We start from the raw sequence: 12944 nt of genomic DNA, 5'->3' as shown, positions 1-12944 counted from the left end.
TTAATACTAATTAAAATAATTTTATTTTCTTAGAAATTGAGGAGAGTAGAACATTTAATATAGCTATTTGACTATTAACATTTTCTTTTAAAAAATAATTACTCTCTCCATCCTAAATCATATGTCACTTTGAAAAGAAATTGTATAATATTATAAGTCATTTTACAAATTGTATAAATTTTATTTGAGCTTGGCGGCATAGGATGGGGGTTCTTCGAGGTGTCAATCTAATTGGGATGTCGTTGCTTCCCCTTAATGCATATCCTTGCTCCTAGCTTAGCAAAAAAAAAAAAAAAAACTTTTAATATTTATTGTCATCTTTTCTTTCAATTCTTTAATTTTTTTCCCATACTATTAATTAATGATAATTTTATAAAAATAACTCATAATTTTTCTTTCTCATACAAATTAATTACATTTTTTAATATATTTAAAATGACCAACCAAATTATATTTTATGAGGAAGAGAGTGCTATTAATCAAAATGATTTTTTTTATTGGAAATTGTGGAAATTAGAACATTTAGAGTACACGTTTGACTAGCAAGTACTACCTCCGGTCCTATTTATAAGAGAAATTTAGGTCAACAAAAGTGAATGTATTTGGACTGAATTTTTAACTAGATACATCAACTTTTGTTGACCCAAAATTCTCTTATAAATAGGACCGGAGGGAGTAGTATTTTTTATGAAAAAATAAAGGAAATACTCCCTCCGTCCCTAATTATAAGATTCTTTTGAGAATTTTTTTTGTCCTTTTTTATAAGACCCCTTTGTTATTTCCAACTACATTAATTATTTCTTTACATACATGCCCCTATTTATTATACATCTTTTTCTTCAATCAACAATAAATAACATGTTGAAAACATAAACTAACCTTCTTTCTTAAAGGATAAAATTGTAAAAACAATAGTGATTACAAACAAGTTTAATACAAATATCCACTATCTTAATTCCCGAGATTTTGGCAAAAGGGTCTTATATATAGGGACGGAGGGAGTACTAAAGAGTGCTCTTAGGGTATTCTTTAAGATCTTTAAATGATAATTTTTTATAAAAATTTATGTAATTAATGCATTAAAAATTGAAATATTTGACTTTTTATGAAATAATTTCTTATTTTAAAATCATTGAAGAGTGTCCCGAGAAAACTCGTTAGCAAGACCCAAAAAATGATTAATACTAATCAAAAGGATTTTGTTTTTCTAAAAAATTGAGGAAAGTAGAACATTTAATGTACTAGTTTGACTACTAATATCTTTTATAAAAGATACTCTCTCTGTCTCAAATTATATATCGCTTTACAATACCAATTAAACATTAATGATATTTTTTTTATTATATTATTAATTATTTATTACTCTCTCTTCTTTTAATTTTTAATATATCTTTTTCGTACCATTTATTAAAAGCAATTTTCTAAAACAACTTATAATGTATATTTTTTTTCCATAAAATTACATTTTTTAATACGTGTGAAATGACCAAAATGTCATATAATTTAAGACCGATGGAGTAATTAATACTAATCAAAATAATATTTTTTTTCTTGTAAATTGAAGAAAGTAGAACATTTAATGTACCCACTTACTCTGTCTGTCATGAATTATATTTTTTTGTTGGTGGCTCGAACCCCGAACCTTGCATATATTATGCATTGTTCATACCAACTGAGTTAAGTTCACGAGGACTGCCCTGAATTATATGTCAGTTTAACAAATTTTATTTGTCTCAAGTTATATACTCCATCTGTGCTAAATTATATGACGTTTTGAGCATTTCACACGTATTATAAAATGTAATTAATTTTGTACAGAAAAAAATATTATGGGTTGTTTTACAAAATTGTCCATAATAAATGGTATGAAAAAGATAAATTATAGAATTGAAATAAAAGAGTAATAAATAATTAAGCATATAATAGAAAAAATAATATTAATGTTTCATTGGTATTGTAAAATGATATATAATTTGGGATAATTTTTTTTCAAAATGACATATAATTTAGGACAAGTGAGTATCAAATGAGGAGGAGTATTGTGTTCTTTACTCTCTCTCTTTTTTTTTTTTTTTTTTTTTTTGTGTTCTTTACTTTTTATTACTTTACATTTTTACAAATTCTTTTAAATTATCTTTTAAATACCTGTAATGAATGATATTTGAGTTTTTCTACTTGCACCCTAGTTAATCATGGTTGCACCCCAAAATGACAAGATTACCCTTTCATAAAATTTGATTTTCAAAAAGCCTATTCCTTCTTTTGTGGTTACACCCCAAAACCCTTCTTCCAAAACCATAATTCTCCAATCGATCGATTGTGTTCTGCGAAGATTTTCAAAACCATACTTTCTCACGTCTATTCATGATTTCAAAGAAAATTTGAAGCAAATCAGGTTAGCAAGTGTTGTTCTTCAATCGATTGTGTTTTCTTGTTATGAGTTCTCAGTTCTGATTTTGTGTTTTCCTTGTTTTGCGATTCACAGTTCTGCGATTTTGTAAAATCAGTTTAAGTAGGTTCATGTAAACTCAGTTTAAGTAGGTTCATGTAAACTTAGTTTACATGAACCTACTTAAACTGAATTTAAGTTAACCTTGCCAATGTAAATTAAAACCGTAATCGTACAGTGCATCATTGCAGTTGAAGGAAAAAAATTGAAACTAGCAAATAGAAGAAGAAATTCACTTACTTATATCCAATTGAGTATGGATGAAAAATATTTTGATTCACTCTTTAATTTTCATGGAGATTGATATTGAACATCAAATTGTTTGATCGATCGCTTTGTGGGGTGAAAGAGGGTGAAACTCACTGACAATGAATAAAATTAGGGTTTTAAGAAAATTTATATAAAAGGGAAATTTTGGTATTATAAAAAAAAATTAAGAAAATTTAGGTGTAACCAGAAAAACATGGGGTGTAAATAAAAAAACTCATGATATTTTTATAAAATAACTTTCCATTACTATGTTCTATATAACATTAACAATTTTTATAAATTTTATTTATTAATATTTATTAATAAAATATTAATACTAATATTAACTACTAATTTATGTTGGTCAAAAAAAATTAATTATAAAAAAAATAATACTGGTCAAAATGGTTTATTTTCCTGATAATTGAGGAAAGTAGAACATTCAATGTACATGTTCAAATACTAATATTTTTCTTTTAAATAATAATAATAATAATAATACTATTTAAAATGAATTGTTTTTCTTGAAAAATTTGGAAAGTATAACATTTAATGCACTCATTTGACTACTATTTCCTTTTAAAAAATGATTAATACTAATCAAAATGATTTGTTTTTCTTATACATTGAGGAAAGTGTCTCCGTGAGCTTATCTCAATTGTTAGAGACAATGCATAATAAGTATATGTAAGATTAGAGTTCGAACCTTGGACACCTCACTTCTTTATATATAAAATGTGTGAGCTCGAGCCATTATACTACCTGACCAAAATATTATTTTTTTTGGAAAGTGGAATATTTAATACACTCGTTTGACTACTAATATTTTCTTATAAAAAAATTAATACTAATAAAAATATATTTAATACTAATACTTTCTTATAAAAATTAATTAATACTAATCAAAATAATTTATTTTTCTTGGAATCTGTGGAATGTAGAAAATTTAATCTACTCATTTGAATACTAATATTTTCTTATAAAAAAAATAATTGATACTATTTTAAATGATTTCAATTTCGTCTTAGAAAATAATAGGATTTGTTTTTTCTTGGAATTTGTGGAAAGTAGAAAGAGTATGTTTGGTGCGTATGAAATAATAGAAACATGATACTCTTATCATGTGTTGTTGCATATAGGGGTGTTTAAAACCGAACGAGTCCAATAGAAAAATTGTAAACTGAACCAATTCAAATTGAAATTGTAAAAAACCGTATTTGATTTGGATGTATCCGGATCACGTTTTTACTCAACCACATGGTTTGGTTTGATTTGCGGTTTTTATTTTACGGACCGAATCAAACCAAACCAAACCACAACATAAGAAAAACTTTAATTAAATATATCACCTAGACCAATACTCATAGAAAATCAATGGAAACTTTTATAAAATGACATATTTTTTCTCTCTTGTTAAGTTTCTTCTTTGCTTTTTATTTCAAAAATATATTTATGTGCTAATTAAACTTTTAGAGAATGATAAAATCTTAATCTTTTATATTTCTTACATAAAAGAATTACTTTGTTTCCACGTTTTTAATTTGATTTATGTTGTTTGGTGAAAATAAAATTGTAATGTGAAATGAAATTAAAAACATTGATGGAAACATTGTCGGAACTATGTGGTGTTTTGCCTTTTTAACTCAATTTTAATGTTGAAAACAAAAAATTGTATTATCTTGAAAAAACCGTACCAACCGATCCAACCCAAACTGCATTGGTTTGATTTGGTTCGGATTTTATTTTAAAAGTCAACCGAACCAAACCAAACAGTATGCTTTTTTATCTTACGGTTCAAATGATTTTTAGCCTTAAAACCGAACCGCGAACACCCCTAGTTGTACACATGATAACAAATATGATAACATATTACATATATGCATAATATTTAAATTAAAAGTTTACCCATATAAAACAACTATATTTTTCTTCGAAATTATCTTGTAAAACCCTATATATGTATATTCGTTTAGTTTCACTTGTATTTTTTTTTGTATAATAATGGCAAAATAAGCATGGGTAGAGACGTAGAGTTAGGTATGCAAGCAGCACATCCAAACGTATCAAGCTATCTCTTCTGCAAACGACAATGAATTTTGATATGTTGGTACGAGTATGTCCTACATTGACCAGCACATCCAAACGAGCTGATCCACCTACCATAATAAAAAGAATAAATAAAAACAAATTTTGTATAAAAAATGGTGTTATATATGGAAATACGGTTTTATACAGATCTATATAATCTAGGCTTAATTATATTTTTGGTCCTCTAACTATTTAATTGGTATCAGATTGATCCTCTAACTAAAAATTGATTTATTTCGGTCCTCTAAGTTTCTCACCGTTACTACATTTAGTCTTTTCTATTAGTTTTATTCAAATAAACGTTAGAGTTTGTGTTATGTGGGTACCTGACCTCCTATTTCACACATACATATGAACCATAACAGTTACCAATAATATGAGTCATTATTTAATCATAATACCTTAACAAGGCATATGACCAAAATGATACTAATAAATAAAGTTAGAGGACCAACATAACACAAACTCTAACGTTTATTTGAATAAAACTAACAGAAAAGACTAAATGTAGTAACAGTGAGAAACTTAGAGGACCGAAATAAATCAATTTTTAGTTAGAGGACCAATCTGATACCAATTAAATAGTTAGAGGACCAAAAAAGTAATTTAGCCTATAATCTACTATTGATTATAACGTTGTCTTGTAACTTGTAAGTTGTAAATACCAAGTAAAAAATGTCACAAATGACACCTAAAAAGAACATCAATAATCTGATTATAGTGGAGAAGTGTAGTCAATACCCAAAATTTAAGAGTTACAAGGATCATGAACAAATTTAAGAATCCAAAGACTTTTTTTTTTTTGAGTAATTAATAATCCAAAGACTTAAACCACATAATCTACGATCTAAATATTGATCCAAAAGCTCGCATAGGACATAGATTAAATAGGTTGGTCCGTGGATCCCCATCCATATATCCAACTCTAGACATAGGATCTCCCTTCACGTGTTTAATAGGACGAATGTCTTAGAGCTTCCCCATGTTGTCTTCTTGCCTGATTCTCATGTAATTGTTAGGAACAATATCAAGTATAGTTTATTAAGAGACACACAAATGTGATGTTCGTGCCTTTGCATAGAAGACTTCATCTTGACCTATCCTCAGTATTCCAACTCAACCATCTTGTTAAACATGGAACGACACACCTTTCAGGGTTCATTGATAGTATTTAATATGCAACATTACTTGGTTAGGTCTCAATAGCTCTTCTCATGGAGAGGTTGAGTCTTTTGCCTATAACAAGAAGTCTGGATAGATTTGGAACTTCTATGTTCTAAATGTATGATCATATCAAGTAGTCTTTCAAGTTTTGATCTCTTGTCGGTATAAAGGACGCAACTTATGAAAAAACCAGTTTCATTCCTATCTCTTTCCACTCTCAAGGAATTTGACAAAGAAATTAAAAGTGATCAAGTGTTACTTTTAAATATCATCATTAAAATAGTTTATTTAAAAGAAGTTTGAAGTTGTAACTCTTTAATCTATGCAACTATAATCATAATCTCATAATACCTAAACCACTAACGGGTTTAGCTCATGATGAGATTAATCACCATTAGAAAATAAAGAAGATATGAATGAAAACATGATAGCTATATTAATATATGATTACATTCCAAAGTGGAAAGAGGTGAGCTCTTTGCATCTAGGCATGACAATAGGGCGAGGCGAGGATGAGTTTTTCCTTCCCCGTCTCCATATCCTACTCTCACATACTTAATTGTTACACTACCCATATCTAATGGGGATGAGAAATCGAATCGAATCCCTGTCTCTGACGCGTTTGGGTATCCCCGTCCCATAATGCATAAGTTTTTTTTAATAATTTTTTTCAACATCGGGTGCCATTTTGTAATACATTATCCAGCAAAGAGATGATGACGATCAATTGTCATGGTGTTGGAGAAGAGAGAGATTGAGGGTGTGAAATGCGGAAGGAGAGAAATGTGAGAAATCTGAGACTATGACTGTATGACTAAATAACATACGAAAATAAATATATTTCTAAATAGTCACCGATTAGATGCTATAGGTCATGCAACCACTCAACATCTCACAAAACATGGGGGATAAGTGCAAGGTAATAATCAATATTTGGTAGGTTATCAATAATATTGGGATGTAGTTTTTCGTTAAAAAATGCACCATTCAATAACACTTTAAGCTTGTATATGACTCGTTTCTATTCTCTTATGCTCTTTTCTAAGAGTGTTATAAGATTTAGTTAGGTATTTGTTTTGAAGAGTATGTCTGTTGGGGGCCATGAGGTTCTTGAGAGAAGATTTTATGTGTTGTAACAACTTTCAATAATGTTATTCTCTTGTTTTTGTAACATCCCATATGACTTTCAAGATTGTCGACTGACTCCATAAACCAACACTAGTCTTTTTAGCGTGTTTTGTCCGCATTCACACGCTTTTTGAGAAACTTTCCAGAAGGTCACCTATCTCAAAATTTCTTCAAGTCAAGCACACATAACTATGGAGTTCTTATAAAATGGACTACCAAAAAGAAGATGCATCTTGTTGGTATATGTAGTACCAAACAATTCTTATAAGTCTTCCTTGAACCATGCAGTCTTATACCTCATAACCTCGAGATCCCTCTTATTTCGATATGAATTTGGTCGCTTAGAAGCTGTCAGGAGTAGCTAATTGCCATGCCTTGTGCACTGACGATCACTACTCCTCCTCGCCAGTCTCAGGGGTTATAATTAACAGTTATCATGTTGTCCGACATCGTTCAAGTTATGTCTTTTTTGTCTATTACTTGTCTCTTTCTTTTTTATTGTCATTTTTCGGTTTTTTATACATACCAAGACAACAAATAATTTTTTTTGTCGAACTTTTCTTTTTGAGTAACTAAAGGTATGATCGACAAATCAATAATTAATATGCCATTGAACTATGAAAACGACAAACTCAATATAAACAAAATTCCCCAAGAAATGCGATAATAAAAAAAGAATTAAGAGAGTACTAAATCTCAGAGATAAATCATAAAAGTATAATCTCTAATTTCAAAAGGCAAATTAATAATTTACTTGTTTTTAAAAAAGTTTATGAGTGGGTTTCGAGAGTTTACCATGAGTTTAACAAGTTTTAAGATTCGGCTAACGTTAACAATACTTACAAATTATCCACCAAAAAGGTCATTACACCGACAACATGAGTTAAACTCACGATCTTACGAACGAATCAATTCCTTACCAACACAAACGATAAATTCGTTTGGTGTTAACTTTTCGATTTCTAAGAGAATGTGCTCTTGTAATTAAGAGTTCAACACCCGTGAAATGTTCCACTCAAAAATCTAATTTGTATTGTTATGTACATTTACATGAGTTTATTAACCAATTAAGATTAAACATGAAATAGTAAATATAAATAGATAAAAATAATAGTATTGATGCAAGAGAGATTGTAAAGCAGAGAAGTGGGAGGGAAAACAGGAGAATAACGCAGCAGAGAAGAGAGTGTGAATTAGGTCTTATTCTTCTTCCAACAAGATGAGTACCATGAAGTTTTGTCGTGAATGGTTCGTTCCTACTCTCTTCATCTTCATTTTCATCTTCTTCCCTTTTACCCATTTTTTTTGCTTTCTAAATTGAATTTGTTTGATTCAGTAACAACATTCTGTACCCTAAGGAAGACAGAGAGCAGAAGATTCTTCTCTATGCTTGCCGTAATTGCGATCACCAGGTTTGTTATTTCAATTTCCCAAATCATTTTGGTGAAAAAAAAACGACCCATTTTCTGATTTTTGAGTTTGTTTTGAAATTTTGAATTTTTATTTCCTTCATTTTTCTGATATTTTAAGTGCGTTTCAGCATTATTAGCTTATTTTGAGTGGAAAAAGTTTTTTTTTTTTCTTTTAGGTTGTTAGGGTTTATGAAGGAAAAAAAATATTTTTAGAATTAGGGTTTAACAAAATATAAATCAATTTGTTGTTTTTTTGGTTTGTTTTGAAGGTGGTGTTGACTGGGGTCATTTCTTGTTCTAGTTTGTTTAATTTAAGCTTTGTTGGGATAAATAGCTTAATTAAGTGGTTATAGTATTAACACTTATCATGTAAGTGCTTTTGTATAAGCTACATTTGAACAAAAGGTACAATAAAGTTAAAAGTGTTTTCATGTAAGTTATAAGTTGTTTTCATAAAAATATTATGGAGAGCTTATGGAAATAAGCTGAAAGTAATTTATGGATATGTTATAAATTGTTTCCATAAGCTTTTCCAAGCTGTTTGACAAGTACTTATCATAGTAGGTAAGCTTAAATAGGACAATCCATACAGGCCTTTATATGACATGCTTGTTTGACTAGTTGTTTACTGGTTGTGTTGTTGTTTTTGTTGTTCAGGAGGCAGCTGATAACTTCTGTGTCTACAGAAATGAGATTCATCACTCTGTCGCTGAGCGCACTCAAGTGTTGCAGGATGTAGCTGCAGATCCAACACTTCCTCGCACCAAAGCCGTTCGCTGCGTTCAATGCAATCATGGTGAAGCTGTGTTTTTCCAGGTAAAGTTGCTGTTCGATGACACTCAATATTTGCTTTTTATTTTCGTTTTGTATGTATGGTTTTTAGAAGTTGAGGGAAGAGAGGGTTCCCAAGTCACTCTTGATTTTGACTTTCAATTAGAGTGGTAGAGTCATAGGGATTTTAAGGACAATTGTGACTCTTGAGCTTTATATATTTTGTGGAAATAATACACTGATTAGCAATTTAGCATTAGTTCTGATCTTTCTACTCTCACTCCCTTAGTTTATGAAGAAGTGAATCGTATAAAGAAGGCAAGAAAAAACCTATATGTTTTGAAGGAAAGCATTTTCATGCTAAGGGATAAGCAGTGAATGAAAATATGAAATGTTTATAACTCAACCCACAACCTGAATGTTGTAGATTATAGCATATGTTTGAGTCTTGACTGTTTGATAGTGTGTAAATGTGTGCAGATATTATGTTTTTCTGCTGCTTAAGTTATCAAATTCCAATATGAATTGTTTAGGGTTATAAAGTGTCACGGATCATGACTATTGCATAGATGCTAGGAGGAGGCATGTGAGTTGTTGTATAGATCACACAAGCTTGAAAGCCTTTCTATTGTCTTTATCTTGTTTTTAGTGCATTGACATTCATTAGCTAGTGTATCTGTCTGCCACCACAACAGCAACAACAACAACAACCAAGCCTTATCCCACTAAGTGGGGTTGCTAAAATGAGAAACCACTAGAAGGAGGGGTTGAACCTCCGACCTTGTGGTTAACAGCCACACCCAATTCATAAACTTATTATATTTTCGTTTTAGTGGCAAAATATTCTTGACATGCAGTACTGTCATTAGCGTAAATGAGTATACGAAGGTTTCATAGGGTATATGCAAGCTCATTGTAACTAGTGTGCTCCCTCTGACCCAGTTAGACAGGTGGCAGCTTGTGCCATCTGCCAAACAGTTTGGCAGAGTTGTAACTACAGCATCCTATATGTTGTAAACTCACTCTGTATCTCTCATACGTTGAATAGGAAACGTTTTGGACCTTTGACCTTTGATTTTATGCAAGTTCCTTTCTTTTCTTGTTCAAATACCAAATTAGTTCTTCACCACAAAAAAAAAAAAAAAATGGAAAATTAGTTCCATAGCTGAACACTAAACACTGGCCAAGTTCCTCAATGACATTTCTATACTCTAACCTTTATTCACTATATACACATTTCTATCTGCCCGCGAAATGTAATGTGGATATGTCAGGTAGGTGAAAGAAGTTTCAGTGTAAACTTCTAATTTTGAAAAGTTGTGCTCCCTTTTGAAAAGCAATGAAGAAATATGCATTGAGTAAATATCAAGCAGTATGTTGATCAGAAACCTTATTCTATTACTTATGGATCATCTGAATTTTTTCTATGCATATGCAGGCAACTGCCAGAGGCGAGGAAGGAATGACACTTTTCTTTGTTTGCTGCAACCCAAACTGTGGACACCGCTGGAGAGACTGAGTTTCGTGCCTGCCCAAATCAAGGTTCAACTCAACTGTTGGGGGAAATCGAACTCATTATGTTGTCCACTCTAGAATAGAAGAGAAAAGTTGTAGTTATTAAAAATCAAGTGATGTGGAGAAGACCTGTTTTAACACAGATTAGAGAATTATGTGTGCTACCTGTTTTAACTATAGCTGTCGATCAAATGATTAATGGACAAATCCTTGCTGGTCGTCGTGCTGAAATTTTTATGGATGGCCCTGAATTTCTTTGGTTTGTTAACTTGAGGGATGGGGAAATGTGGAATCAAAATGGCCATTTTTGTGTTTGCTTTGAGATAGTATTTGTTTAAAGGTTTCTTTTTTTTTTTTTTTGGTACAAGAGAGGGCAAAGCCCAAAAGAAAACAAAATTAAGAAGTTAATCGAACATTCCTAGGCATGCAAGCCCCGAATAAATCATCAAAAAGGATTCTTTGACCTCACAAGGAGGAGACTCCAACACAATAAAATTAAAATGATATGTAGAAATGCTTAAATTAGCGAGCCAATCAGCACTCCTATTTCCTTCACGCCAAGTATGATTGAGTTGAACATTCCAACTCGTCTTCAGCAGCTTCCGGATACGGTAAACTAAAACAGGAATATTTCCATTGAACTTGAAATTATCAGAAATCATGTCGATCAAAATCTTTGAATCACTTTCCACTATAAGATGAGAGTAATGTTCCCTCCAAGCCATGTCCAAACCCAAATATAGTCCCCACATCTCAGCATGTAAGGCATCACAAGCTCCAATCTTCTTAGTGTAGCCTTTGATCCATCTACCGTCTAAATCACGAAAAAGGCCGCCACATCCAGCAATAACCCCCATATCCTTGCAAGCACCATCACTATTAAGCTTGATCAAACCTTCTCGAGGCCGCTTCCAACCTATATAGATGATTTCCTTCAACTTTCGACCAATATGAACATGCTCCAAGTTACAATCTTCAATATTTTGGACAAATCTCCAAATTAAAGAAATTGGGTTGTTCGGCCTAATAAAATCAGCTTCAAAAATAGTTTTATTCCTCCACTTCCACAAGTACCAACATGTTTAAAGGTTTCTTATTAAACGCTTATTGGTTGAAAAATTTATTACCCTCATTTTCTCAAAAAATTTCATAGTATTGTTCAATCAAATCTGCGTTATGTCAATGTGCTTCTTAGCAAAGTTACACATAATATTTATAAAATGGAAATGGATCCTCTATTTTCTCTCTTTATTTCTTCTTTTCATCACTCATTTTTTGGGGTAATTTCAATTTTGAGGCGTACCGGAGAGGATATTTGGACCCCATCTAATAATACATTGTTAAATCTATATCTTCACAATTTGATAAATGGACAACTTAAAATTTAGATGAATCATTCCCTATAAAATATAGTTGAAATGTAATATTATAACATTGTTCTTGAATATATTACTAAAAAAAAAAACTAACTTAATTAGTTTTAGTCCTCATATTTTCACTCATTCACGGAATTAATCTTCCTATTTTAAGTCACACATTTTTGGTCCATCCATCAGATTTTTTACTTAAAAATTGGAGAAACTGACAAATGTGATGAATGAACCAAATTATTAGGTTATGTTTGATGTTTTTTCCTCCACTTATCCATTTTTGGGCTTAATTTATTTATTCTTTACTAAATTTTGGGGCTTAATTTTTATTGTGATAATAACAAGTGAGATTTTTATGTGAAAGTTGATGACAGGACACTAATGTGCAAATTACACTAATTTCCTTAAGATTTTTTTAAATAACACAAATGCCCCTTCTAATTTTAAACTAAACACTAGTCTCTCTTATTTTGTTATTAAATCGACAAACACATTCCTTTTACCTTAACATTGTTAAATATCTTTCAACTCTCTCACTTTCACTCACACAATTATGAACTTTTATCCTCTCCCTCTTCTTCATAACCACTATCTCGCTTCTTCTACATCTTCGAAACACCCTCAATCATCGTCAAACTTTGCACATTTATTACAAATCCAGATTCTCCCTAAATTTCATAAAAATGGCCAACCTCCTATCTACTCAGTCACTGTTAGGTTCAAACACCATGGTCTTCGATATCTTCAATTCATCCTAAATCTTTCACTCTCATCACTCACCATATCTAAATATACATT

At 30.8% G+C, this 12944-nt stretch overlaps 1 protein-coding gene across 1 annotated transcript; it reads left to right on the top strand.

Moving 5' to 3' along the window:
- Positions 1 to 8167: 8167 nt before the first annotated feature.
- On the top strand, positions 8168 to 11115 carry LOC11417477 (DNA-directed RNA polymerases II, IV and V subunit 9A). The gene is made up of 4 exons (XM_003594729.4): positions 8168 to 8326; positions 8415 to 8490; positions 9148 to 9306; positions 10700 to 11115. The coding sequence occupies exons 1-4, from the start codon at positions 8298 to 8300 to the stop codon at positions 10778 to 10780; spliced, it is 345 nt and encodes a 114-aa protein (XP_003594777.1). The 5' UTR covers positions 8168 to 8297; the 3' UTR covers positions 10781 to 11115.
- The last annotated feature ends 1829 nt before the right edge of the window (positions 11116 to 12944 follow it).

The sequence above is a fragment of the Medicago truncatula genome, chromosome 2, assembly GCF_003473485.1.
Source record: "Medicago truncatula cultivar Jemalong A17 chromosome 2, MtrunA17r5.0-ANR, whole genome shotgun sequence".
Taxonomy (NCBI): Eukaryota; Viridiplantae; Streptophyta; class Magnoliopsida; order Fabales; family Fabaceae; genus Medicago; species Medicago truncatula.
Note: the sequence above shows the minus strand (reverse complement) of the source record. Positions and strands in the feature narration are given on the sequence as shown.

What these genes read in the sequence shown, in the direction of transcription:
- LOC11417477 (XM_003594729.4), top strand. Translation starts at nt 8,298, where the DNA reads ATGAGTACCATGAAGTTTTGTCGTGAATG. An exon ending in GCCGTAATTGCGATCACCAG is followed by an intron (nt 8,491 to 9,147) that starts GTTTGTTATTTC and finishes TTTGTTGTTCAG; the next exon opens with GAGGCAGCTGATAACTTCTG. An exon ending in GTGAAGCTGTGTTTTTCCAG is followed by an intron (nt 9,307 to 10,699) that starts GTAAAGTTGCTG and finishes ATGCATATGCAG; the next exon opens with GCAACTGCCAGAGGCGAGGA.